Genomic DNA, 26,966 nt, shown 5'->3' with positions numbered 1-26,966 from the left:
ACCCTGTACACCAAAAAAAACAATCAAATAGATTACGGAGTTTAAAATCATGAAGCTATACATAAACTAGAAGGAAATATAGCAAAAAAAAAAATCTAAGATGAGTGCTGAGTGGGCTACAAGCCATTTCTCCAAGCAAAAAAAAAAACATAAAGCGAGAAAGGTCAATGGACTTTGTTTGGAGACAGATTCTCCCTTTGTTGCTTAGGCTGGAGTGCAGTGGCACGATCATAGCTCACGCTGCCTCAAACTCCCCAGCTCAAACTATCCTCCCACCTCAGCCTCCCAAAGTGCTGGTATTACAGACGTGAGTCACAGCACCCTGTGGATTGATGGACTGTATTACATAAACTGCAAAAAATAAAAATAAAAAAAAATACCCCAACTAGAGGCTGAAATATTAAATAAAATAGAAAGTCAACATAAAAGCAATCAACTCTCTGGAGAAAATACAGTGTGATGTAAGGGACGTATCTACCTTCTGTGAATTGGACTGAGAACACCGAGGCTTAGAACCTGATGATGGTTCTGCTGTTGGTGCTTTTTTTTTTTTTTTTTTTTTTTTTTTTTTTTGAGACAGAGTCTCACTCTGTCACCCAGGCTGGAGTGCAGTGGCGCGATCTCGGCTCACTGCAACCTCTGCCACCTGTGTTCAAGTGATTCTCCTGCCTCAGCCTCCTGAGTAGCTGGGACTACAGGCGCCTGCCAATGTGCCTGGCTAATTTTTGTATTTTGAATAGAGATGGGGTTTCACCGTGTTAACCAGAATGGTCTCGATCTCCTGACCTCGTGATCCACCCACCTCGGCCTCCCAAAGTGCTGGGATTATAGGCGTGAGCCACCGCGCCCGGCTTTTTTTTTTTGAAATGGAGTCTTGCTCTATTGCCCAGGCTGAAGTGCAGTGGCAAGATCTCGGCTCACCACAACCTCTGCCTCCCGGGTTCAAGTGATTCTCCTGCCTCAGCCTCCCCAATAGCTGGGATTACAGGTGAGTGCCAATGCGCCAGGATGATTTTTGTATTTTCAGTAGAGACGGGGTTTCACCATGTTGGCCAGGCTGGTCTTGAATGCCTGACCTCAGGTGATCCGCCCGCCTCGGCCTCCCAAGGTAATGGGATTACAGGCATGAGCCACTGCACCTGGCCTTGTTGGTGCATTTTTAAGATTAAAGTCAATATACAAGCATAGGACAGCTTCCCTGGGACCAGCCACAAGCTCAGGCCTGTAATCCCAGCACTTTGGGAGGCCAAGGCGGGAGGATTGCTTGAGGTCATGAGTTTGAGATCAGCATGGCAGCATAGAGAGGCTCTGACACCACTGAAAAAACTAAAAACTTAGCCGAGCATGTTGGCACAAGCCTGTAGTCCCAGCTACTCAGGAGCCTGAAGCAGGAGGATTGCTTGATCCCAGGAGTTCAAAGTCACAGTGAACTATGATTGCACCGCTGCCCTCCAGTCTGGGTGACAGAGCAAGACCCGGACTCCAAAATAATACTACTAATAATTAAACAAACAAAAAGAGAACAGCCTCCATGAAATAGACCTCATTCCAACTTCCTGAGCTTGAGTAGTTCACTACAGACAGCAGGCAGGCAGAGCTCCTTGGATCTCCCAATTCCTCTTGCTGGAACTGAACTTTTGACATAAGAAAATAAGTTAAAGGGTCTAATAACTGTCTATGGTCAGTGATATGAGGCTGTATTTACTGGGTTTGAGAACGACAAGGGTTTGAAATCCTGGGACATGGGACCTCCAGAATTGTAACATTATGGGAAGATTAGACAGGAATGCTTCATTCACTGCAGGATAATACAAAAGGCTTTTTCAGGGCTTACAAAACTATTGGTAGGGGAGAGAAGTGGCAGGGAGAACAGCTCCATATTACCCAAGGAAAACGGCAAAATTTACAGTTCAGCTCACTGAAGAAAAAAGAAAATAAAAAGATTTTGTTTAAAAAAAAGAAAACTGCAAAATGAAGATTAGTAAAAGAATTTAGTGAAATGGACCAAATGTAGCATTGTGTCAATTAGTCAGGCAACTCAAGTCATAGGCTTATTGGGGGTGGTTAATGCATTTTGACCTGTTTGATGTGATATGAAGTGAGGCCTCTGTAAGTGAGAATATCAAGGTTGAACAAAGCTCTTGGCGGATTAGAACAGTTGGACCAATTGACAACATTCTTTCCAAGAACACTCCCCCACTGATTAGGTTATGATCCACTCTATCCTATCCTGAGGCTGTGGCCCCCTTTGAGATCCATGATGCACCAGGCTGATTAAATTAGGCATTCAGTATATAAAGCAGTAGGCCAAAGACAGGCAAAGGGAATAGATTCACCGCTTCAGAATGAATGCTGTGATGGTTTGCAATTTTCTCGTCGAGTTTTCCTTTCACTAGAGATAGCCCTCGCCCTTTCATTCACACAGAGGCTTTTAAGAAAAAGCAACCAACCTAAAGAGGACCTGACAGCAAGAAATTTTTGGTGAATTAACAAAGAGGTAAAGTGGAAGAAACGTGTTATATATGAAAAGTACTGATGTGTGTGGTTGAGTTAAATTGTACTGGTGTCTCTAGAGCTGCCCTGTGACTGTGGCCAAAATTGTATTGCCACGATATCTCTATGGATCAGGTAAAAATGTATCCAGTAATTCAGCACATATTTATTGAGCACCTACTATGTTCTAAGATCTGAGGATACAGCAAAAACAAAGATAAAGATAAGATCCCTATTGTCAGCTGAAGGTAGAGATTGGGGGAGACAGATAATTAAAAAGTAAATGTATAACTGTCAACTATCTGCAAGTGCTAGGAAGAAAAGACTAAAGGGATAGAGAAAGATCACCATCTTATTCAAAAAAGATGGCCTTAGGAAAGCTTTTCTGACAGGATGATGATTAATTTTAAATCAAGTTCAGTAAGAATTTGGAGTGTGCTTTCAGGAAGTCCCTGGGAAACTCTGCTACTTCTTGGCTATAGGATCTTATTCTCAATTGCCTAGATTCATTGAGCCTCGCCTGTAAAATTCAGACTAGATGAGGAACATGGATTGCAAACGATAGTTACTATCGTTTGTGAATGTAATTTTATTATATTATGATTTTTTCTGAATGTAATAACGTCCCCATGCCTGAAGGAAAAAAAATTCCAATCTACTGAGGTGGGTCCTTGTCACTGTTCCTGGCATTTGCGCTTAGGAGTGGAATTGGGACCCTGCCACTGAGCAGGCATCCCCTTCTGCAAATTCAGAAAGTACACGATTGCTAGCTTCAGTTCCATCATCTGTAAATCGGAAATAATGGTCATGTTGACCACGTAGGGTTTTTGTTGTTAAATTGACATTTATTGAGCCACAGCTATTAATATTTCGGTGCACTGAGCCATGTCAATGCACCGGCATGGTCTTAGACTATGGATTTATTTAATCCATAACAAACAAGTAAACCAAGTACTATTTTTAATGGCATTTTACAGCCAAGGAGACCCAGGCACAGAGGGGTTAAATCTAGAGCCCCACAGGTAGGGATCCAACCCAGACAACGTGGCTGCTGAGCCTGGCAATGTTATTATGCGATCAGCCCGGTGCCTAGCACATAGTAAGAGCTCAATAAATCTGTATGGTGCGAGTGGCTGTTGTCAGTTCTTGGCAGCGGCTGCTCCACGATTTCCACTTGTGAAGAGTATAGGGTAGCCAGTTTATTAGGGAAGCAGCAGCTAGGGAGCGCTTGCATAGCAACCATAGTTTTCTGCTTAGCAACCATAATGCTCACTTAAATTGGGAGGCTTAGGGGAGCTGACAGGACCTGTGGGGAAAGGGGAGTTAGCTGGCCACCCCTAGGCAAGCCATTTTGCAGTGGAAACTGCACGCAGCCCCGGCAAGGCGAGCTCTCCCCACCGAGCCTCCCTGTGAGCCGCTCCTCCCGACGCGACAACCCCCCTCCCTTGTGAAGCAATTGGTTCCTCCCGTTGTCTCGGCTCGTTCAGTTTCCGCGCTCTGGAGTCACAAAGCACGGGGTCACGTGGGCGGGCCGTGCGCTTTGTGACGTCAGCAGCCCCGCCCCTTGGCCCGCCTATCGGCGCACGCCAGCCCCGCCTCGCGCGCGCCGCCCGTGCAATCCCTGCTTAAGAGACCCCGGAGTGGGGCGCTCGTCCGAAGCCAGGCCGCGTCCGCCATAGTGCCTGGCTTGGAAGTGTCGCCGCCGCTCGGTGAGGGCCCCCGAGCGGCAGGGGGGCAACACAAAAAGGGAGCCGGAGAAGGCCTGGCCGCTGCCCGGCAGCTTGCGGGCGTGTTCTCCCGGTTCCGGGCCTCAAGGCGACGGAAACGAAAGGCGAGCGAAGCGCGGAGGATCCGGCGAGAGGAAGCGTCAGGGAGCCTCGGCGGTGTCCCCGGGGTCCGCCGAAGCCACCCGGCCGCCGGCTGGGGCCCGGGGTGGTGAGGAAGTGCTCCGAGGCCTCGCCGAGGCCTAGTGCCGGCTTTGTGTCCGAGGCGGCGGCGGCGGCGGGGGGAGGCGGAGCCGGGGGCGGCCTGCGGGAAGGCCTCTCCTCCGCCGACCGCGCGTTTTCGGCCTAGGCCGCGGGGCCGCTCGTGGCCTCCGGGGAGCAGGCGCCAGGGGTTTGTGTGCGGTGGGGGCCTGGGCCTGGGCCTGGGGAAGCTGACGCCGGTCGTCCGGAAACCAGGAGGAGGCGTGAGGCCGCTCGTGGACTCCGGGCCTAGGCCCTCTCCCCTCAACCTTCTCCCGGGGCCTGGGTCACCCCAATCCACGGAGAGAGAGACCCGCCGGGAGGTGCGGCCGCGCTATGGACCCCTGACCCCGTGGGGTCGCTCGGACTCTTAACGTGTGGACTGACCGCTACTGACTGCACCGCCTATCCCCCCGTCTCTGCCGGCCCCTTAGCATGAGCGAGGGGGACCCAGCCGGGTGACATTGTGCCCGTTGGCGGATTCTCGATTTCCCCTCTTACCCGTCCTCGTCCTCCTCCTCCCCCATGAAGTGCTTCTGAGTATCGGGGGGGCTCTGGATTATTGTTCTGACGAACCCCTGCTTGTGGTTGGGGGGTATTTAATCTGAGGCCTTAGGGTCCTTCGGTGTCTTTTAAGTGTTTTGTGTGTACATATTTTGCTCTTAAAGTTTATAAATATACATATATTGAGAGTGTCCACGTCTCCTCGCTGAACCTTAGGAATCCCTTGGCACCATGTCCTGTGTGCATTATAAATTTTCCTCTAAACTCAACTATGATACCGTCACCTTTGATGGGCTCCACATCTCCCTCTGCGACTTAAAGAAGCAGATTATGGGGAGAGAGAAGCTGAAAGCTGCCGACTGCGACCTGCAGATCACCAATGCGCAGACGAAAGAAGGTAAGGGCCGCATGGTCTTAAGATATTTGCTGGCTGGAGAGAGATACTAGTTAGAAGGTGCCTGGCAGGAAGCTAACCGCCATTATGTCTCTCGTGGGACTGTTCGTTCTAGTACTTTGGATACAGCTTTCATTGATAGCCAAGGGTTGCAGCAGCTGGCCTTGGAGTTTCACTGGTTTATTTTATTTCTGCATACTTGGGTCATCTGTAACAGGCTAACCCAAAACGTGGAAGCCTGATTATTCTTTTTGCTGTTTTTTTAAAATGAGGGAGGGAGGGAGGGAGGAGAGGGGAATAGCTATCTAGACTCTTTGGGTGCTTGTCTTAGGGCGTTTTCTAACTTATTTTCCATCAAGAGGGAAGGAGAGCCTGTGCAAGACTTGTTTGTTCGATCAGCCAAAAAAAAAGAATTCTCCAACCTAACAACATTGTGGAGTTTGATGGCAAATTTTACGCCCTGCCTTCCTCCCTCCCCGCATTTATTTATTTGGAGTTGCTTGCCTGTGTTGTGGAGAAGGGATCTGAACTTTAATATTTTTGAGGGTTTAATCAGTGTTGGAATTGCTTTTGGATCTTGAAATGTTCTGATGTCACCGCTCTTGTGTGTCAGCTTTAGAATTAGTAACTACTCTTAAGATTTATCAATTCGATGAAGATCAAAAGTACTGATTTTTTTTTAAAGTGGTAGTTGCTGGATTTTACGTGACTGTTGATACTAAGGTATGAAAAATAGGCGGCTACCATAGAGTACAAATAAGCCACTGATAAGAATCGTTAGATTCTTTCTCCTTTTCAAAAGTATTTGATAATATTGGGAACTTAACAGTAGATGAATGTGACAGGCAGTCTTTCCTGACTCTGAACTTGTTTTGGTTTCTTTTTCTCAAATCAGTAATGCTGATGTGTGTTTTTTAGCAGTTTGGTGTTCTAAAAGTTACTGATGGGATGAGAAGTGAAGTTGACAATTAGGTTAGGGTATTTTTTTAGTCACTGAATTTTTATCACACTTAAGGTGTGACATGGATTCTTTTAGTTGAAATGGGAGGTCCCCCACTTCCAGCCTGTAGTTTAGGTAGAGTAAATCTTGTCATGTAGACCAGTTTTCCATTTACAATGCAGACCTAAGTATAATTGTATTAGGTTAAGGAACAGCAGTGCTGGCGTATCATGACTCAAAAATATTAAGGAAGAATTTTATTTGCTCAAATGATATTACGTGAAAATACTGTCTGCTTCCCCAACTTTTAAAAACAAGTATCATACTCTTTGATAATTGGAGCTATGTGTAATCCTCTGACTAAGGAGAGGAAAAACTGGTGGTGGTCATGAACAGTTGAGAAATAGCTTTATTTAAGTGTCTCACAAGCATCCCTTAACTATAACAGTCAAATTTCACAGAACAGATGGGTTTATAAGAAGTTTGGGCCATCTTGATATATTGAGTATTTATGAATGAGAAGAGAGACAATATGAATGGAATTAAAGGATATTAAGACAATTTTTATCGTCATATATTCAAGTTTCATATTTTACTGGAGTATTACACAATTGAATCATTAGGGCTAGGCGTTATCCATCTTTTCGACTGAGCAATTGAATGCAACTTTTTTGGGTTTTTTTTTCCCTGTAACAGAGTCTCACTCTGTCACCCAGGCTGTAGTGCAGTGCCACCATCTCAGCTCACTGCAACCTCCACCTCCCTGGTTAGAGCTATTCTCATGCCTCAGCCTCCCAAGTAGCTGGGACTACAGGTGTGCGCCACTACACCCAGCTAATTTTGGTATTTTTAGTAGAGACAGGGTTTTGCCTTGCTGGCCAGGCTGGTCTCGAACTCTTGGCCTCAAGTGATCCACCCACCTCGGTCTCCCAAAGTTCTGGGATTACAGGCATGTGAATGCAACTTTAGACTGGGTAAGTTATAGTTGAAAGAATCCTGTCCAGAAATTTAAGAGTTTTGTTATAGTTGAAAGAATCCTGTCCAGAAATTTAAGAGTTTTGTGACTTTGTGTAACCAATTTTTTTTTCCTAGTCCAGGAAGTAAATGATACGTAATTCAAACCCAGAAAGCCAGGGAAGTGATTTGCCCAGCACATTTTCTTTTTTATCTTTATGTGAGCTGCCCTTTATTGGAGAAAGATTTGATGTTAGGTTTGTTAAGAAAAGGGAGCTTTGAGGGAGAAAATTTGTTTTTTATGCAGTCCTCAAATTAAGAGAGAAAGAGATATTGATGGTAGCTACTTAACTAGTTTTATGGAAAATAGTATCCAATGTCACAAGGCAGTTGAGTAGAACGCCACTTGATTTTCGCACTGATACTCAACATATTTACTAAAGAAAACTATGGTAATCTTTTTACCATAGTTAAGGTCCAGTTTCTTAATTCCTTTCTTATAATTTTAAAATCCCTAATCTACTATGTTTCTATAAAACATTTCCTTACAGTTTTGGAATTCTGTCCATGTTTAGGTCCCTTACATCTTTTTTTTTTTTTTTTTTTTTTTTGGAGACAGATCCTCACTCTGTTGCCCAGGCTAGAGTATAATGGCACAATTTCGGCTCACTGCAGCCTCAACCTACCAGGCTCAGGTGATCCTCCCACCTCAGCCTCCCAAGTAGCTGGGACTACAGCCACACACCACCATGCCCAACTAATTTATTGTATTTTTTTTTTTGGTAGAGATGGAGGTTTTGCCATGTTGCCCAGGCTGGTCTCCTGAGCCCAAGTGATCCTCCTGCCTTAGCCTCCCAAAGTGCTGGGATTATAGGCTTGAGCCACTGTGCCTGGCCTAGGACCCTTAAATCTTGATAAGACTAAAATGCTTGGGTCAGAATTCCATGTATTTTAGACAAGAATCCTGCTTGTTTCTAGACTATATTTCAAAATGAATCTCAAGTAATCTTTGTTATATATGAGAAACTTTTCTGCTTTTCTGCACACCGACCCCTAAAAAACAAAACATCCTTCATTCTGAAATTAAAGTGTGAGAGGTTTGGAAGCTGAATATGAAGAGTTTATAAACGACTCTTATTATCTTTCTAACTCTCTATTTCTCAGATTCATGTTGTTTTTCATTTCATCCATGCCTTTCATGTCTGGGGTCAAAAAAACTGCCAAGCACAAAGGGTCTTTTGAAGCCAACAGACTACTTGTTAAGGAGGTATTTTAAATGAAATAACCCCCAAAGTGTCTTTAATACCCCTAGAAATATACCTTGAGGGGTAAGAAATTATCATTGTAAATCAGGTATTTAAAAAGTCAGTCAGAACATCTGTTTTGAAGGGCATTGAGGCACCTTTTAGTTTGACACAGTACTGTGCTAATCAAATTAATAGGCTGTCTTGGAAAGCTCTTGTGAGTGCATTGAGTTGTTAGCATATTCAGAAACTTCCTGTCAGGTGTTTGACACTGTTTTGTTTCTAGAATTAACTTTAAAAAAATCTAGTCACCCCATACTCTCAGTTTTTCTGAATCAAAACTTTCTTGGAATTTGGGACTATCATGAACTATCCAAGATAATGATTATAGTCCTACATTGGCATGCCTAAATCTAGGAAATTGCCTACCTCTGATTGAATACTTGTGAGATACCACCTTCTATTTGAAGTATATAGAAAATAACCCTTGCCTGAACAATTTCATTTATAACAAGGAGTACTGTTAGCATTATGACTAAAAATAATTAATATACATTAAAAGCCGGATACGCCTACATATGTGGTAAGCTTAGTAATCGGAAGAACAGAGATAGTCACTTTGTGCAGAGTAACTTTAAGTGAAGCAAGTAAACTTAATGACAATAAAAAGGCCTGGTTGGGTGATTAAAGGAGATGGATACATTTTTGCATCTTCAAGATAATTTTTCTTTTTGGTAATTTTACAGATTCTTTCACCATAGTTAAGGTCCAGTTTCTTAATTTCATTCTTATAAAAGTATTGCAGATAGCCCAAGGAGTATAAAAATAGGATCCATTCATCTCCCTCTTGGTTTTCCCAGAAGGTGACATCACGGTTTATCCAGTGGCTGTAGCCAGTAACCCAGGGATTCCTCTGGCCTGATTCCTCTTTCTCTTTCATCTCCCCAATATTCGGTCCATCAGCAAGCTTTGTCAATCCTACCTGAAAACATTCTGTCTTAATTTCTCTCTGTCACATCCTAACATAGGTCATCATTATCTCTACCTGGATTGTTTAACAGCCTCATTATTAGTTCCCTGGTTTCTATTCTTGTTCTCCTACAAGCAGTCTTTTTTTCTTTAACAAAAAGCAAATAATCACTTTGCTTAAAATCCTTCAGTGTCTACCTGTTGCACTTTAAAACAAAATATAAATGAGTGTATGGTCTATACCTTTCTGTCATTCTTCTCTTTTATTTTCTTAGGCTGTTCAAGCTATTTCGTGTCATTTTCCCACATGCTTTTCTTATCTTCTGCCTGAAATAGTCCTCAACCAGTTTTTTCCCCCGTATCTGGCTGGGTTCTCAGTCCTTAAGGATCCAGTAGAAGTTCCTCCAAGGGGCTTTCTTGGAATCATCATGCTATCTGAAGTTGTATTCCATTATTCATTCCTTGTTAGAAAACCATTTTCTCTTTATTCATAATATCATAATTTAATTTTTAGTCTATCTTCCTCAGTAATAATTTCTGTGAGTGCAGGGATTGTAGTACTCAACTAATGTTTAGGGACTAGGAGAGACAGAATATCTTCATTCTAAATAACAGCTTTTTCTCCGCTCATATGTTCAGCATTTCTGACTAAAGAATGACAGTGTTACTGAGATTTGGAGTTCCACAAAAGTAGAGGTGCCAGAGCCAAGAACCTGCTGATGATATTTGTTGTCCTTTGAAAACAAGCCCTCTTACAGCTTTGGATGTTTGTTCTGACAATATCAGTAATCTAGTTGCAAGGAACTTTTAGTTATTATATTTAAAGTTCATTTCCCATGAAATTTATATTTGAAGTTTTCTAATTCTTGGGTACTCACCCAAATCCCCAAATGGAAATTCGATTCTGTCTTTTTATTTACAGAATATACTGATGATAATGCTCTGATTCCTAAGAATTCGTCTGTAATTGTTAGAAGAATTCCTATTGGAGGTGTTAAATCTACAAGCAAGACATATGTTATGTAAGTATCAAATCTCATCTGTTTCTCAAAATAGACTTTTTTTTAGTTTGTTTTTTAATTTTGTGAGAGAAAACTATATTTTAGAACTGAACTCATTACTTTAACCTTAATGAATACGTTTTCTCAAGACTGTGAGGATAGTGGGTTTCTTTGTTCGTTTGTTTTTTATTTCCTCCCCCAGTTAAATTGACTTAGCCTGTGGTGAGAAGGGCCATTATTAGGAAAAAATTTTTTCTCCATATGGGCAGTATATGCAAAGACAAGAAAGTGATATTCAAATTATTTCTGTGCCTTTCTTTGACTGCTTTTTTTTTAGCGTGTTCCTTCGGTTTTCTTCACCACAAAAATTTAGTGTCGTAGACATTGGTCCTAAATATTTTGACAGCATCAAGAGTATTCAGCAATGCTAACATTTACTCTTTATCAATAAGGAGCTTTGGCTGAGAGGCATAAAGTATATAGGATTTATAATCATAGGCACTGAAATCAGGCTTAGATTTGACTCCATTTACTGCTTCATACCAGTTGTGTGACTTTGGACCTTGGGTAAGTCTCTGTGCCTCAGATTCCTCAAAAATAAAATAGGGATGTGAGTACTTAACCCTAGAGGGTTGTAAGAATTAAATAGTGTCTGGCACATGGTAAATGCACATTATTGGAGTAGAAAGAGAGCAGTCTCACAACTAGTCCAGAGCTGATGGTCACTAACCTGGGGCAGGATTAAAACCTTGTATCCTTAACTTTCTCTGCTTTCTTGCCATTTCAGTAGTGATAGCAGAACTATAATATGTGAAAAGGGCAGCAACTTAGGTTATGTAAAGAGTAGTGATTTTCACTTAGGAGGATTAGGTAGTTTTGTTTGAAATGGAATAAATTGTTTTGAGTCAATGAAAAATTCTAGAATTTGCCAGTGCTAGGAAATGGAAAGTGTTCTTGAAATTAAGGTAAAAATAAAGTCATTTCTTGGAGCTTTACCTCATGTGGGCAAGTATTCTAAGATTTTTCTGATTAGTTTGTTGTAAAGTTACATTCCATATCTTAACACTTAGAAGTCCTTTTGTGCAGTATCTTCTGTATAGTAACAGCTTTAAAAAGCTGAATACTTTCCTTGTTGTAATTGCCAAGTGAACTTTTTATGGTGTGTGTTCTTATCTTTAAATGATTCTAAGAACTATAGAAGAATTATATTAGGGTTTTTTTTTTTTTTTTTTTTTTTTTTTTTGCCTGAGAGGGAGTCTCACTCTGTTGCCCAGGCTGGAGTGCAGTGGCACAATCTTGGCTCACTGTAGCCTCCAGGCTCAAGCAATTCTCCTGCCTCAGCCTCCCAAGTAGCCAGGATTACAGGTGTCCACCACCAAACCCGGCTAATTTTTGTGTTTTTAGTAGAGACTGGGTTTCACCATGTTGGCCTGGCTGGTTTCAAACTCCTGACTTCAGGTGATATACCTGCCTTGGCCTCCCAAAGTACTAGGATTACAGGTGTGAGCCACCGCACCCAGCCTAAGAATTACAAATTTATGGGGATAATTAATTCCTACAATCTAGTGTGAAGTTTTACTTTGCTTTTTAAAAAAATGGCAAACATCATTTCTGTAGATTTTTTTATAGAAACTCTTAAGAAAAGAATTACTTGAAGTACATGGCAAAATAAGTTGCCTCTTACACAGAATACTATGTTAATTTACAACATATAGGATTCTGTTTGTAATAAATTTGCCTCATAAAATGCATCTGGTTTTTTTTTTTTTTTTGAGCAAATAACTAGAAAAGCAAAGCTCAGCTTTTTTTTATCTCAAATTCCAAATTATACACAAACCTAGAAACTCCTGTTAGATGCTAACATTTTTGTATAGCCAAAATACCTTAAACTTGAAGCATTAAAAGGTATATCTAGCAACTCAACTCCTTCCCCTTTCCTGTGTGGATTAAAATAATTTCTTTTGGGGTTTACGTGTATGGTTTTTAAACACCAAATTTCCAGTTCTACACAGCCTTTTGAGTCAGTTCTTCTAACTAAAATATGTGTTTTTCTGGGAATGAGAATTTTTGTTCAGTTTTTTTTTTTCTTTTTTTAAGAGATGGGGTTACTATGTTACAGCCCAGGCTAGTCTCAAACTCCTGGGCTTAAGTGATCCTCTCACCTTGGCCTCTTGTTCAATTCTTGATCGTTGTTTCGAGACATTTGAAAAATGAAAATAGGTATCAGCCTGGCCTTCCAGATTGGAAAATTAGTTTTGGGAGCACAGCAATTTCTCAGGGATCCAAATTACAAATGTTAACAACAGTGGTCTTCCTGATGTGTGAAAATTTACCTATTCAGAAACTGGGAAATTATGTAATTTAATTTTTCAGTGTATTAAGAATAAACCACATTTCTAAACCTAAAATCCCCATACTACCTTTCAGAAAACATTTGTTTTAAGTGGCACGGTACACCTATTTTCGAATTCCCTAGTATGGAATTTTTTTCCAAACCACAAATCTATCTTAAAACTGTTCAGAGGTGGTAAAGATTAATCAGAGTAATTCATTCAGAAATTGGCTGTTGTTAAATATTTATACCAAAGGAAAATTATGTTCCTAAAAATGTATTATTGAAGATAATGTGTTAAAATTTATTAGCACAAAAATTCATAAATAGCTAATGTTAATTTTGGTTTTTATTTTGTTTTTTAGAAGTCGAACTGAACCAGCGATGGCAACTACAAAAGCAGTATGTAAAAACACAATCTCACACTTTTTCTACACATTGCTTTTACCTTTATAATGTAGCAGTGAAGTAAATCATTTTAGAACTTAATATCCAACTGATCATAGTACATATTGTAAATAAAATGTATTTTGATGACAGCTCAGTTGAATATGGATATATGTGGCATCATTTGCACACTTATTTTGTAGAAATGGGTAATTTGTGCCCGTAACACTGTTTCATATTAAATATGATAGCATTCTCCCTGTATGACACTGTGTTGTACAGTTAATGTATGATCCTTTTTAGATCGTTTAGGTTTTACACTAATGAACATGATGACATGTTCTACATTTGTCTGTCTATAGTTAGTATTTTGTATGTATGTACAGGCTGTTGTGTGCTTTTTGTTTCTTGCAATAAAAAATGTTTGGAGTGTATATTTTGCCATTTTCACGTTGTATCACTTAGTTTTTGTTAGTTTTTTTTTTTCCTGCCTGATTTATGGCTTCCAAAAATGCATTAGCAACATGCAAAGCTTATATTAAAGTTTGATGCTTTCTCCAAGTTCAAACACATCATAGAAAAGAGCTTTCCAGAGACCATTGATGCAGCTTTATTATTTAGTCGTGCTTTATTTGGCATTTTGAGCTCCTCCTTTTGTTTACATCTGTACTATAAAGTAATACCTGAAACTGGGGCCCCCTATGAATATATAAATGTCTTAGTGATTTTCAGTTTATATAAATTTATTGTTTTCAAAGTTTAATGAGATCTTCTCCTTCTATCTAGTTAGTGCAGATGTCCAAATTAAAGTATTTCCCTCTTTTTCATGAGATACTAAAATGCTGCGTTAATTGTAGGCTGTTGAAAGCTGTAGCTTATCAGAGGTAACTCCCCCTAACCAGGATAACTGGTTTGAAGAAAGTTAAGCTTAATTTTTGTAATCACAGATTAACTTAATTTGTGATATCATTTTAACTTTGAGCTCTTCAGTAAAAAGTAGCAGCATTCCTAAGTTGTGGGGTGAAACATCTGTTTCATAACACAGGTCTATCATAATTGGGTTCTGTAAATGTAATGGTTCTCTAAACATTTTAATACCCAGGCTTAATATTGTACACAATGCAAGATGTCTAAAATCTTCATTTAGAATTCAAGGGTATTGCTTGCTATTTCACATTATATACTTTTTAAATACTATTGCTCTTTGTATATGAGGCATTTCACTAATCTTGGATCATTGGATCTTAAACATGATAAAATAGAATATCTGAACATTGGACTTGTTCTTTAGAGTTATATGGCCTTTAGTTCTTGTGGAACTAAATACAGTGATTCTAAGATCAAAAGTCTTAGTGTTTGGGGCTTTTTTCCTCTTTTTGGATATGGGTTTTTTTTGTTTTTTTTGTTTTTGTTTTTGTTTTTTGTTTTTTGTTTTTTTTTTTTTTAAGCATAATGCTGTAAAAACTGTCCAAGCTTATGTTTTGCTGGTGATTGGTTTAAAACTGATTTTTATGTATCCAAATGCTAGCATAAATTAGATTGACTATCCTGGTGACTGTAGTAGTTAATGTAACACATTTTGTATAAAGTACAGTTTATATAGTATTTAAACTAATTCAGATGAAGTTTTATTTCTTGAAAACAGTTATTTCCTTTTTGTTTATTAGCATGTGTATAAACACAAATCACATGTTCATAAATAAAGTTAACATTCTTTTAGCCTTGTGTGTTCCGGCATGTCTGTATTACATTTATAAGAAGCAGTTTATTTAAGCTTATTTAGGTTTCTCTTTTCTTTTCTTTTCTTTTTTTTAATACTTTAAAAGTGGCTTTAATTTTTAGGTAGAATTATTGAAATAGAGATATTAGATACCCTGTTGTCCCCATCATTTATTTGCTTGGGGTGCATTTGCTGGCATTTAGGATGAGAATATATTCATCAAGCATAATTAGTGCCCATCTTAGGAGATTTAGAATCACGTGGATTGTACACATTCACAAAAGCAAAGTAAATAGAGGCACTAGGCCAAATTTTTCTTATCCTGATTAGTAAAGTGAATATATAGTTTTGGTAATGGAAGCGAACTCTAATCAAGGATGGATGACAGTTTCCATATTCCCCAGTCTTGTTTTTAGTCATCCGTCCATGTTGATACCCCAAAGCTGGATGTTCTTCTTGCTAACTAAATATCAGAGTTGCATTTCATAGGATCCTTTAACTTCAAAAAGCAAGTATAATTAGCATAAAAGATTTTAGATCCTTGCTCCCCAAAGTAAGACCCCTAATTAGGTACAGGGAGGTGGGTTAATTTTAATGTCAACAATCTGCATCAGTCAGTTTTGTGAGGACTTTAAAGTGGCAGATTTTTTTTTTTTTACCATTAGTATCTTACCAAGAGTCACTATTTTTATTGATGTTTAGTAATACAAATTCCTAATCATTTTTAAACCATTCTTTGTCAACATTTTTTGCTCATTTCTTAACACCTTGCTATATATAGAAAACATTTGTTTGCTTTTCTAAATTTGAGGTAAACTTGACTTTTTTGTGGACTATAAGATTTTTAGGGGCAGTAGTGATTATTTGGTAAAAAGGTGATTTAAATGCAGTTGCATATCTAAAACCACTTCAAAGTCAATGAATATATAATACTAAGTTGGCAGAAAGCTTAAAAGCACACAAAAGCCCAGCATAAAAACAAAAAGGATACTGTATCTTAAGTGTTAGGAGTGGGAAGACTTTTTTTTGTTAAGTTTTTTAGTTCCAGTGGTAAGAAAGTTAATATAATTGTTTTCTTTCCAAGGAAATCATCAGTATTTGTATTCTATTCTAGATAGTAATGGGCTATTTTTAAAGGCTGTTTATTTTATTGGTGAGAAATGTAGTATAGATGATGGTTGACAGCAATTTGTCTAGTCCTTGTTACTTAAAATCAAATAATTCCTGGTTGGTATAAAATCTTTAAAATAGATTGAGTAGGTCAGAACTTATTTTAAATAAAAAGAGAGTATGTATTATTTAGAGGTTTTTTTCTACTTACCACTTGAGATTAGTTCTTAAAGGAAAAAAATACTTTAAAGCTGGACAAAAATGATAACCCATTGGCAAATTATGTTAAAATGCATTAGGATGTGGGATTAGTGCATCATGAACTCTTTTATAGTCAGTTCCTTAATGTAGAGCAAAGAACCTTTTGTCTGAATAAACATCCCAGTAATATCCATCAAACTAACTTTTAAAACCCTAAGATATTTGTGAGATGTGTCTTATATTTAGCCAACATTATTTTTTATTTACATTTATTTACTATGTGGGCATTGGCTAAGAACTTCATATTGAGACTGGTTACATTTCTCTTTGGGGCTCTTAAGTCATGTTGCTTTTATTTTAAAACTTTTAGTTCTCTGGAATATAGAATACCTGATGAAGACTTTTTTATTTGATCCAGACATCTTGTTACATTCTCCATTTTAAATGAAGAGTTCTGACCTTACGACATGTTAAATAAGCAGCCCACTTACTACATAGGAAGCTGTAGGGAAAGCATATCTTCAGGATTGTTTACTAAAGATTCTTTTAAAAACTAATATTAAAATCATTTCAGAGGATCAAATGAACAAAAATTAGTGTTCAATTTAAAATACATTTTAATTTTTATTTTATTTTTGAAAGAGAAATGTTTTATTCCTCTTTGCACACAACAGTTTATGAAGGTGGCTCTCTCCTGACTCCATACATCTTTTACACAAAGATGCCTCTTCAAATATGCCCAGTTATCTCCCCCACTTCAGTGTTGGAGAATTGGCAGTGAGTGAGTGGAGCAGAATGCTTAAGACTCATTAAAATACGTTTTTTAAAGCCCTCTTATATCCTTTATATGTACACTTGCTCTGTGTGATTAAATTAACTTTCTTCAAATAATAGAGTCCGTCATAATAAGTGACAGCTCTGTTGGCCTTCTCCACAGGGTGCTTTTGTTTTCCCTTTTTTTGACTTAACATCTTTGCCCTTATAAAGTTGTGGTTTCTTTGACAAGAAGCTATTCTTACTCTCTGTATGAGAGAATAAACAAGCTTCACTCAGACTGAAGTGTATGTTTTCAAAAATTAAAGAAGTAGCAATTATATGGGAGCTATTATTTATTAAAGCAATTACCTGAGCCCTTAAAGAGCTGTTTGTTTTTACAATGTTGTATAATGGCCTTGCAGGAAAATTAGATTTCTTATTCTCTCTTCCAGTGTATATTGTCTTGAGTATTGTCACATTTAGAGACCATAGAGAGAAATGGGACTCAACACTCTGAACAGATTTTCTGTGTGATGTATTTTTTCCCCATTTTTTCATTTTGATTGAGCCCCTTTTTCCTCCCCTCCAACTGATAGCCTTTGATAACTGTGTGAAATATCTAGAGAAGAATGAAGCAGGCTGAGCTACATTTTCAAGCTTAACATTCTTTAGAAAACTAAGAAAATGCCCAATATTTCAACATTAAGTGTCAATAGGGGCTAAATGATCACTTTAAGATGTTTTCAGTTTGGAACTTGAATGTGTGTTTAATTTTTTGTGAACAGATTGATGACTCTTCCGCGTCTATTTCTCTGGCCCAGCTTACAAAGGTATATATATATTCTTGAAAATATAAGTTTTTTTCTAACATCATATTTTTTTATGTGGAACGGTTTTTTAAGAGGGGTTGGGGGAGGATATATTTTGCAAAAGCATTGTACATATTATTACTATCCTGTAAAGAGTAGTTGCTGTTTTGAGAAGATAGGGGAATACTTTGTCAGCCTCAGCGTATTGGAGTATTGTTCATCTTCAAGACAGAAGAAACACTTGAAGCTACACTTAATTTTTTTTTCCCTCATACGTTTTGTTTAATTATACATTGGAAACTAACAAGGTTCTGGAGGAATTTCCTGGTTTTGGCTATAAGTTATGTGGACCTTTTTTAAGCAGCCAAAACAGAAGATTTCCTTTACACGGACGATTGCATGGTTATTTCTTGAATATTTGACTTGATCCCATGAAGGTCAATATTTTAAATGTGATACAGTTGTTTCTTTATGCTATAGACTTGTAGTCTGTCTGCATTAGAAAAAGTTTTGAACAACCTAATTTGTTTGAACACAGACTACATGAATTGTGTAAGTGTGTAAAGCTGTTTGCAGGAATATACCAATGTGTATGTTTGGCAGAGGGGCAAATTGTTACCTCCTGAATCACTGTATATGCAATGTTTTGCGATAAGATTGCTTGCATTTTCTGCTCAACAATGTGTATCTTCTGTTTGGGAAAGCACTAGTGATGGATTACTTTTTAAAGCAATACATTTAGCTTGCAAATTGTGCCTTTAAAAAAAAAAAAAGTAGGCAGACTTTTGAGGGCCAAGAAGGAAGCTGTCCAGTTTTCCAAAAATCCTTTTTCCCTGCTATCAGAAATGTGAAACCAAATTTAGCAACCAAGATTAATGAAAAGATGGGTTTTCCATTAGTGCTGTCCCTATCTTGTCCTTGGCTTTGTTACGTCCTTTCCCCTAGACTGTATCCCGACAAAATGTCCTAGTAACAAATTGCTTTTTAAGCTCCTGTCTGGGAAAAGTAAGCGTTAAAATTGATTATTCTAAAACCTAAAGTGGACTAAAGCCATCCTATTTTATAATTTTCTAATGCAAAGTGGTTTAGTATAGAGTTAACACTTAGAATTTTATAGTTTACTGTTTTTATTCTTATGTACTGTAAGGACCATATTTGAGTTTTTGGTCTATTCCTACCATTGTTTCTTTGCGGGGAGGAGTTGGGGAGATTTGGGGGATTGGGTTTTTTTTGTTTTGTTTTGTTTTGTTTTTTTAAACTACAGGTATTTGTAAAACAGTGTTTGGGTTCAAACAAATTAGTTGTTAAACATCTGTAATCCAGTTTTCTGTAAATGTTGCTGCTGTTCTAAGCTCTGTTAATGTTAAGCATTCTTTGTATATAAAATTACAATAAAATGTTAAAACTGGTTGCTTGTTTTGTGGATGAATGTAAAGACAAACCCCAATGAATGGCTGATATGAGTGCTAAATGCCTGAAGATTCAACTTACTAGAAATCACTCCCTTAGACCCTGCTTATATCTAGACCTTGTATATCATACCTCAAAGGTGAAATTCATAAAACTTACCTGAAGAGTTCAATTTAAAATTATAATGCTCAATGCACATCTTTTGCACTTGATTTGAAACTAACATCACTACCTAAAGAGCCTTCTTCTAATACCTGCTGCATAATATGTTCAGTCATTCTACCCCCATCCCTACCTCCACATTGTAAGTATAAATTATAGTCTTAATGCTCTGACACTTGAATTATTTTTAAAACATCAAGTGTTTCTATTCTAACAATATCAGTCTTTAACTTGTAGAAAATTAGTATGCAAGTCTTAATGTAAGGTACAAACAGGGTCTAAGGTTTGAGTGCCCCCAGAATGACTTTCTTCAGCCTTGCAGACACCCAAACATCATGTAATTACCTAAGGAATTCCCGAGTGCCTCTTCCAGGTTATACGTGTAAATAGCTGTTTTTATGCAAGGTTAGTTAGATACTGCTCTTTACAGGATGAGTGGTGTTGTCTTTGGCTGTGTGGTCTTAAATGTGTTTCTAATGTGTGTGTCAAATAATTACCTGTTAAACAGACTGCCAATCTGGCTGAAGCCAATGCTTCTGAAGAAGATAAAATTAAAGCAATGATGTCGCAATCTGGCCATGAATACGACCCAATCAAGTAAGTTTCATAAATATTTTATACTAATAGGAACTTTTGGGGTGGGTTTTCCCCCCCAATCAAAAGCACTATTTTTGCGAAGTCCTCGTATACATGTAATTTTTTTTCCCCCTTTTAGTTACATGAAGAAACCTCTAGGTCCACCACCTCCATCTTACACGTGTTTCCGTTGTGGTAAACCTGGACATTATATTAAGAATTGCCCAACAAATGGGGTAAGTTCAAAGCAGAAACTATGTCTTCTTACCTTTTTTCTTTTGGAATTGTTTCTTAGCTATCTTATTTTTCTTGGTTGATACTGCCTTCTGTAGACAATGGCAAATGAGCGTGGTCTCTGGAGCCAAATTTGCCAGGCTTCACATCTTGGTTCTGCCACTTAGCTGAGTGAGTTTGGGCAAGTTACTTGATCTCTATAAGCCTGTTTTTTCTTCTCTAAAATGAAGATAAAATAGTACTTACCTCACATCGCAGTTACGAGGATTAAATGAGATCACATATGTAAAGCGCTACAAGTAATATAGTAAGCACTGTATAACATTAGCTAATTTATTAAATAACGGTAACTGCTTTTTCTCTTCCTCCTCTTCCTTTTTCCTCTGAATAGGATAAAAACTTTGAATCTGGTCCTAGGATTAAAAAGAGCACTGGAATTCCCAGAAGTTTCATGATGGAAGTGAAAGATCCTAACATGAAAGGTGCAATGCTTACCAACACTGGAAAATATGCAATACCAACTATAGATGCGTAAGTATGCAAATTAGGTATGACCTTTGGAGACTCCAGTCAGTCCCAGGGTATAGTGTTTTAATCTTGGGCTTGTAACTTGGCTACTTGGATTCCTTGAGAACTTTGTATTCCAAGGTCATTAGTCTCTACATCTTGCATTTCTGTGAGGCTGCAGTCTGCTCCATTTAAAGCAAATTTAAAATGGATTTGGGGATTTTTGTTATCAGTGAGTGCCACTTCCCTTGTAGTCTTCTAATTTTTTCTTTTTCTGTCATTCCCTGCTTTCTTCCTCATTCACATACATACTCCCACATACTCTTATTATATATGCTACTCGCATTTTTAAGTGAACAAAACAGATTGTAATCATTTTAAGAAACAGGAGGCTTAAGAATAAAAGCTCTGCATGATGTTGAGGCAAATTTAAGTGTCAGGCGTAAATGAAATACTGAAGTAGCTTGAATAAGTTTGGATATGCCATGTGAGTCTTAAGATTCTCAAGTAAGGTTTATTTTATAAACCATTAGTTCTGATAAACTATAGCTCTATAAAACACCTTAATGCCTTTTTTTTTTTTTTTTTTTTTGAGACCAAGTCTCGCTGTGTCCTCCAGGCTGAAGTGCAGTGGCGCGATCTTGACTCACTGCAAGCTCCACCTCCAGGTTCACAACATTCTTCTGCCTCAGCCTCCCCAGTAGCTGGGACTACAGGCACCTGCCACCACGCCCAGCTAATTTTTTGTATTTTTTTAGTAGCGGCGGAGTTTCACCGTGTTAGCCAGGATGTGTTAGGAGTTTCACCACGTTAGCCTGACCTCATGATCCGCCCGCCTTGGCCTCCCAAAGTGCTGGGATTACAGGCGTGAGCCACCGTGCCCGGCCCTTAATGCCCATTTTTAATGTGTATTCAGATTTATATTATGAACCAGTTTTTAATGAAATGGACAGACATGAAACTTTAGTGGCAGGGTTCAACTAGATAACTTCCCATTTTATCTGCTTTTATTAATGTAGTCAGTTACTTTTTGGATTACCTTCAACAGTTGTTAATTCACATACTATACAACACAATATTAAGTGTTCTTTGGACTGTCGTTTTCTAACTTTGTTGAGCATAAGAATCTCCTGCAAAAGCATGTTAAAAGACTGGCCAGGTAGAGTGACCTTGGACAAAAAAAAAAAAAAAAAATCCTGGTTGCTCTGCCCCCGATTTTGATTTAGAAGTTATGTGATAAGACCCTGATTCTACATTTTTAACAGGTTGTACAGGAGATTGTGAAGTTAGAGGATCCTCAGGGCATCAATTTACAGAATAGGTGTTCATGTTCTCAGTGACAAAAAATATATATATATGTGTGTGTGTATATATATATATAAAAAAGAACAGTTTTCCTCGGCTTCATGCTATAAATATTGTTGAAGTGTAGTGTAGTGAGCAGGTGGGGATGATGATGAAAATAGCTATGCCGTAGAATGGTATTGAAAAGATCTTGTGTTTTTGAATATGTACTTTAGTAAATAGTGTTTTCGTTCACAGATAAGAATGTTTTCCTAAACTCCCAACCCTGCTCACTTCCTCAACTTCACCCCCATCTATTTTTTATCAGTCACCATCCTGTGTTTTTGTGGTTCATCATTGAACAGTCTGTTGTTATGCTGTTTCTAATTCAGAGACATTTCATAGATGTTTCCAAACAACTTTAGCTTGAAATTGATTCTTTTTACAGACACAAGAGCAGACCGCTTCATCTATATTATGTAAAATTTTTAAATAAAAATTTGTGTCGGAAAAATTAATATCACCTGTAAACCCTAACTAATAATTAACTTCATTGCTTTTGAATGCTGAAATACAAATGCCCAATTGTGCCAGACACACAGCAAATACTGGGGAAAGATGGGAATCCAAATATTTTAAATGAAACTTTCACCCTCTTCACTAACACCACTGATAAGCAACTCAGACTCTTCTTCTGTTTCTTTTTCTATCCTCTGTTCTCCTCTTTTTTTTCTTTTTTTTTTTTTTTTTTTTTTTCTCTCTTTTGGGCAGTGGGAGACTCCTCTTTCACAAATTGGGAACAATGGGGCATAAGCAAATTGATACTTATTTCTGGAATCGTGGTGATGTCTATGGAGCAACTGCAACACAAATAACACACCTAAGGTACCCTACTCTGTACAGCCGAGATTCTTTCATTTTCAGCATTGAGATAAACACACTCTGTTCCTGAATGAAATAGAAAGGGTTTCTCTAGGGATACCTGTGTTTTGCAAATTTGCCTGATTACAGAGAAGATGGGGGTGTAGAAGCAATGGTGACAAGTCTGAGAATAGCTATTTTTATTTTTTTAATACTATATTTAATGCCCAACATTTCTGCAAAATGCATTTCTACAAAAAACTGGACCTAGAATGTCTAATGAGGTGTTACTTTACAATTTTGTAACACATATTTTGATCATTTAAGTCACTAATGCTTCTTAATTGACTATAAATTGATTAACCTCTCTTAAAATACTAATAAGTAGATCTTGGGTTTTGGTATCTCATTTTATTAATTATTTGTGTGGCAATGACATAATATTTCCTTTGAACTATCTTTCCTTAATTGTATAATGTCAGTACTAATTTTAATTTCCCATCTTGTGGCATTTACTCCAATACCTTCACAGGTTTGAGGGACTTTTGGGATATGGAGAAGGGGAGATTTTTGGGGATTTTTAATTTTAATTTTTATTTTTTTCAAGAAACTTGATAGAGTAGGAAAAATTGTGATTATGGTGTTGTCTAAATTAAAGTCTTGTCTTTGTCACTTAAATAGAAGTTTATGGCACAGAACATGTTGCTTTATTTCTGGCCCACAGTTCTTAGAGTTATGGGTTCTAAGGTCCTTTTATTGTTTTTATAGCATTTCCTTGCTTCTTTTTGTTATACTTGTTTAGACTTTTGTGTCTTTGTTTAGAGTGAGGTTGTACATAATTACTCCCTTATTTTAGAAGATACGGTGCTTGTCAAAAGTAATTTAGCATTGTGCTGAATTATGTGTTCCGATCATGTAATAGTAGAACATGTAGCATGAATACTCTGCCTTCTTAACAATGGTGAAACACTAAAACCTTCTTTTACAGAGAAGCATATGCAATTGGGAAGAAAGAGAAACCTCCCTTCTTACCAGAGGAGCCATCTTCTTCCTCAGAAGAAGATGATCCTATCCCAGATGAATTGTTGTGTCTCATCTGCAAGGATATTATGACTGATGCTGTTGTGATTCCCTGCTGTGGAAACAGTTACTGTGATGAATGTAAGAAATGCTGAATCTTGGAAGATGTATATTTTAGAATATTTGTATTTACTTGGAATGGCTCTTCCCAACCTCATATATTTTAATAATAAAATTAATAATGTTGATGACAAGTGTTGATCAATGAGCATTTAGTAGTGAGAAGTCTGTTTTTGTTGCTGTTACCTTTTTTAAACAATAACCTCTTTGTCCTATTAAATACTAGAATTGAACACCTTCTCTACCTTTGTCAGGGTGACTATACTGAGGTGTTTTTCTTAATACAGACTTTGTTTTCTATATGTTTTAAGTGGTATCCAGAATTTTAAAACCTTTTTGGGCCTTAGATAATTCTGGAAGTATTTTTAAGTGGTATCTAAATCCTTTTCCTGGATTGTGAATAGCTTATCCTAATATTTCTAAGTGTATTAAGACCTGCTTCTCACTGTCTCCCAGGTTGGAGTGCAGTGGCGTGATCTCGGCTCACTGCAAGGTCTGCCTCCCGGGTTCACGCCATTCTCCTGCCTCAGCCTCCCAAGTAGCTGGGACTACAGGCGCCCACCACCACGCCCGGCTAATTTTTTGTATTTTTAGTAGAGTCGGGGTTTCACCATGTTAGCCAGGATGGTCTTGATCGCCTGACCTCGTGAGCCGCCCACCTCAGTCTCCCAAAAGTGCTGGGATTACAGGCTTGAGCCACCGCCCGGCGTCTGTAGACATACTTATTACCCAGCATTTACCATGCAGTTCTGACTTTTTAAATCACTTATATTAGCACTTAGTTTTTTCCTGCCTCTTATCCTAAGTTTGTGCCTTCTTACACAGAATAAATCAGTGTTAACCCGAAAATATGCTCAAGCCTGCTCTGGCCTTTTTCATTTTTAAAGGTAGTTTTGAAATATATAGTCCTCATACACATGGTTCTGCATCTGCAGATTCAACCAACCACAGATCATAAATATTTGGGGGGAAGGAAACAGTAAAAACTAATATAATAGTAAAGACTAATACAGATTTTAAAATAAGAGTATTAATTAGTTACATAGTATTTATATTGCAGCAGGTATTACAAGCAATCTAGAAATTATTTAAAGTATACTGGAGGATGTACATAGTAGTTACATGCAAATACTATGCCTTTGGGGCAGTTGAGGGACTTGAACATCTACAGATTTTGTTACCTTCAGAGGGTCCTGGTTTGGATACCTGTAAATCTGTATTTTTTTACCTCTTCAGTGAAGACCAAAATCAAGAAGAGGTTGCTAAAGACTTGTTTCAGAGTATATCTTAGATTTAACAAACTACTTGATATTACTGGAGTTTTACTACATTGAAGCATAATCTTCATATCTGTAATTTAGTGTTGCTGCCATGTACTGTGCTGTAGATCTCTCATTTCCTTGCTAGAATAAAAACCCCAACTTAGCCATGTAAAATTTTTGCCTATCTAGACTATCTCATACTTCTCTTTTGTTTTCTGCAATATTCCAGTTACTAGCTAAACAAAGAGTGCTTTTGCTGGCAATTCAGACATTTGTTTAAATGTGTCCTTTAAAAAAAAAAAAAGATGAGGTGAGGGATCCTTTCTATTTTGCCCCAGGCTGACCTTGAATTTTTGGGCTCAAGTGATTCTCCTGTCTCAGCCTCTCCAGGAGCTGGGATGACAGGCACATGCCAGTACACCCAGCTATGACTTCTCTTTTTAGAGTAGCATAGGTCATACAGAAAAGAGCAGAGGGATACTTAAGATGGGAGATTTTACTTAAGTTTCTTAATCTAAGAAATGATTAGCACAACATGCTTGGAAAACAGTAATGTAACTGAACAAATGTGGACCATCCTTTTAATTCATTTCGTAAACACTGAGTTCCTACTATGCTTTTATTAATATTTGAAATCTTACACATAGGTATAAGAACAGCACTCCTGGAGTCAGATGAGCATACATGTCCAACGTGTCATCAAAATGATGTTTCTCCTGATGCTTTAATTGCCAATAAATTTTTACGACAGGTAAATCTTTGTATCCATTTTATGAAAAAATTCTTTTTACTCTTTAACTGATTTAACTGTACTTCAGTGAATACTGCATAACATTTTTCTGCATTATTATGCTTGGTATCTGTAGGCTGTTAATAACTTCAAAAATGAAACTGGTTATACAAAAAGACTACGAAAACAGTTACCTCCTCCACCACCCCCAATACCACCTCCAAGACCACTGATTCAGAGGAACCTGCAGCCTCTGATGAGATCTCCAATATCAAGACAACAAGATCCTCTTATGATTCCAGTGACATCTTCATCAACTCACCCAACTCCCTCTATATCTTCATTAACTTCTAATCAGTCTTCCTTGGCCCCTCCTGTGTCTGGAAATCCATCTTCTGCTCCAGCTCCTGTACCTGATATAACTGCAACAGTATCAATATCAGTTCATTCAGAAAAATCAGATGGACCTTTTCGGTAAGCCTATGTATTTTCCACTGTTAGAAACCAAATGAGGTCAATGATGTAGTGTTTTGTTGTTGAGTATCACTTTAACAGCTTTCTTAGTGGACCACTGTGCTTAGTAATGTGGGATGACTTGTAAGAAATGACTTAGTCTTATTGGGGGAAGAGGAAAACAAAGGAGATTCATTTGGCAAATGAGGATTAAGCATCCCGAGGTCAAATACTACACAGGGTGCAACCAGCTCCTGTTAAACCTTGAATGTTCCATATACCATAACAGCTCTGAACTTAACAGAGGTGGAAGAATTCACTCGTGGTCATAATGATAGTTTTGGATAGGAGCAGTTTTGAGTAAGAACAATTTGGATAGGTAGAGAAGTCAGAAATAGTGATTGTTGTGGAGCATCGTTATTATGTAGGATAATAGTGAAAACTCATAGCCTGCCACTTCAGAAATGAGACAGTTGTCCATGTAGTTTAATGTCTCATAAATTCTTAAAAAAAAAAAAAAAAATAGGTGTCAGAGGCCCATTTCAGACATATTGAAGCAAAATCTTTAG

General features: G+C 38.1%; 2 protein-coding genes across 5 annotated transcripts in view; one reads left to right on the top strand and one right to left on the bottom strand.

Annotated features, from left to right (window-relative positions):
- NDUFAB1 (NADH:ubiquinone oxidoreductase subunit AB1) overlaps positions 1-26,966 on the bottom strand; it is a 1,133,838-nt gene that overhangs the window by 966,787 nt on the left and 140,085 nt on the right. The gene's annotated exons all lie outside the window — the stretch shown is intronic.
- RBBP6 (RB binding protein 6, ubiquitin ligase) overlaps positions 4,119-26,966 on the top strand; it is a 32,804-nt gene continuing 9,956 nt past the window's right edge. For 2 of the 4 annotated variants that reach the window (XM_050773817.1, XM_050773816.1), the window contains exons 1-11: positions 4,235-5,358; positions 10,385-10,484; positions 13,161-13,197; positions 17,755-17,799; positions 19,859-19,947; positions 20,066-20,162; positions 20,552-20,691; positions 22,723-22,836; positions 23,801-23,973; positions 25,862-25,965; positions 26,081-26,418. In XM_050773817.1, the coding sequence (XP_050629774.1) occupies positions 5,193-5,358; positions 10,385-10,484; positions 13,161-13,197; positions 17,755-17,799; positions 19,859-19,947; positions 20,066-20,162; positions 20,552-20,691; positions 22,723-22,836; positions 23,801-23,973; positions 25,862-25,965; positions 26,081-26,418 (1,403 nt within the window). In that variant the 5' untranslated portion in view covers positions 4,235-5,192. Of the gene's footprint in view, positions 5,359-10,384; positions 10,485-13,160; positions 13,198-17,754; positions 17,800-19,858; positions 19,948-20,065; positions 20,163-20,551; positions 20,692-22,722; positions 22,837-23,800; positions 23,974-25,861; positions 25,966-26,080; positions 26,419-26,966 lie in introns of all 4 variants that reach the window. The other 2 variants (XM_050773819.1, XM_050773818.1) reach the window with 1 other exon arrangement.

The sequence above is a fragment of the Macaca thibetana genome, chromosome 20 (assembly GCF_024542745.1).
Source record: "Macaca thibetana thibetana isolate TM-01 chromosome 20, ASM2454274v1, whole genome shotgun sequence".
NCBI classification, from domain to species: Eukaryota; Metazoa; Chordata; class Mammalia; order Primates; family Cercopithecidae; genus Macaca; species Macaca thibetana.
The sequence above is the reverse complement of the archived record's forward strand: the minus strand, read 5'-3'. Positions and strand labels throughout refer to the sequence as shown.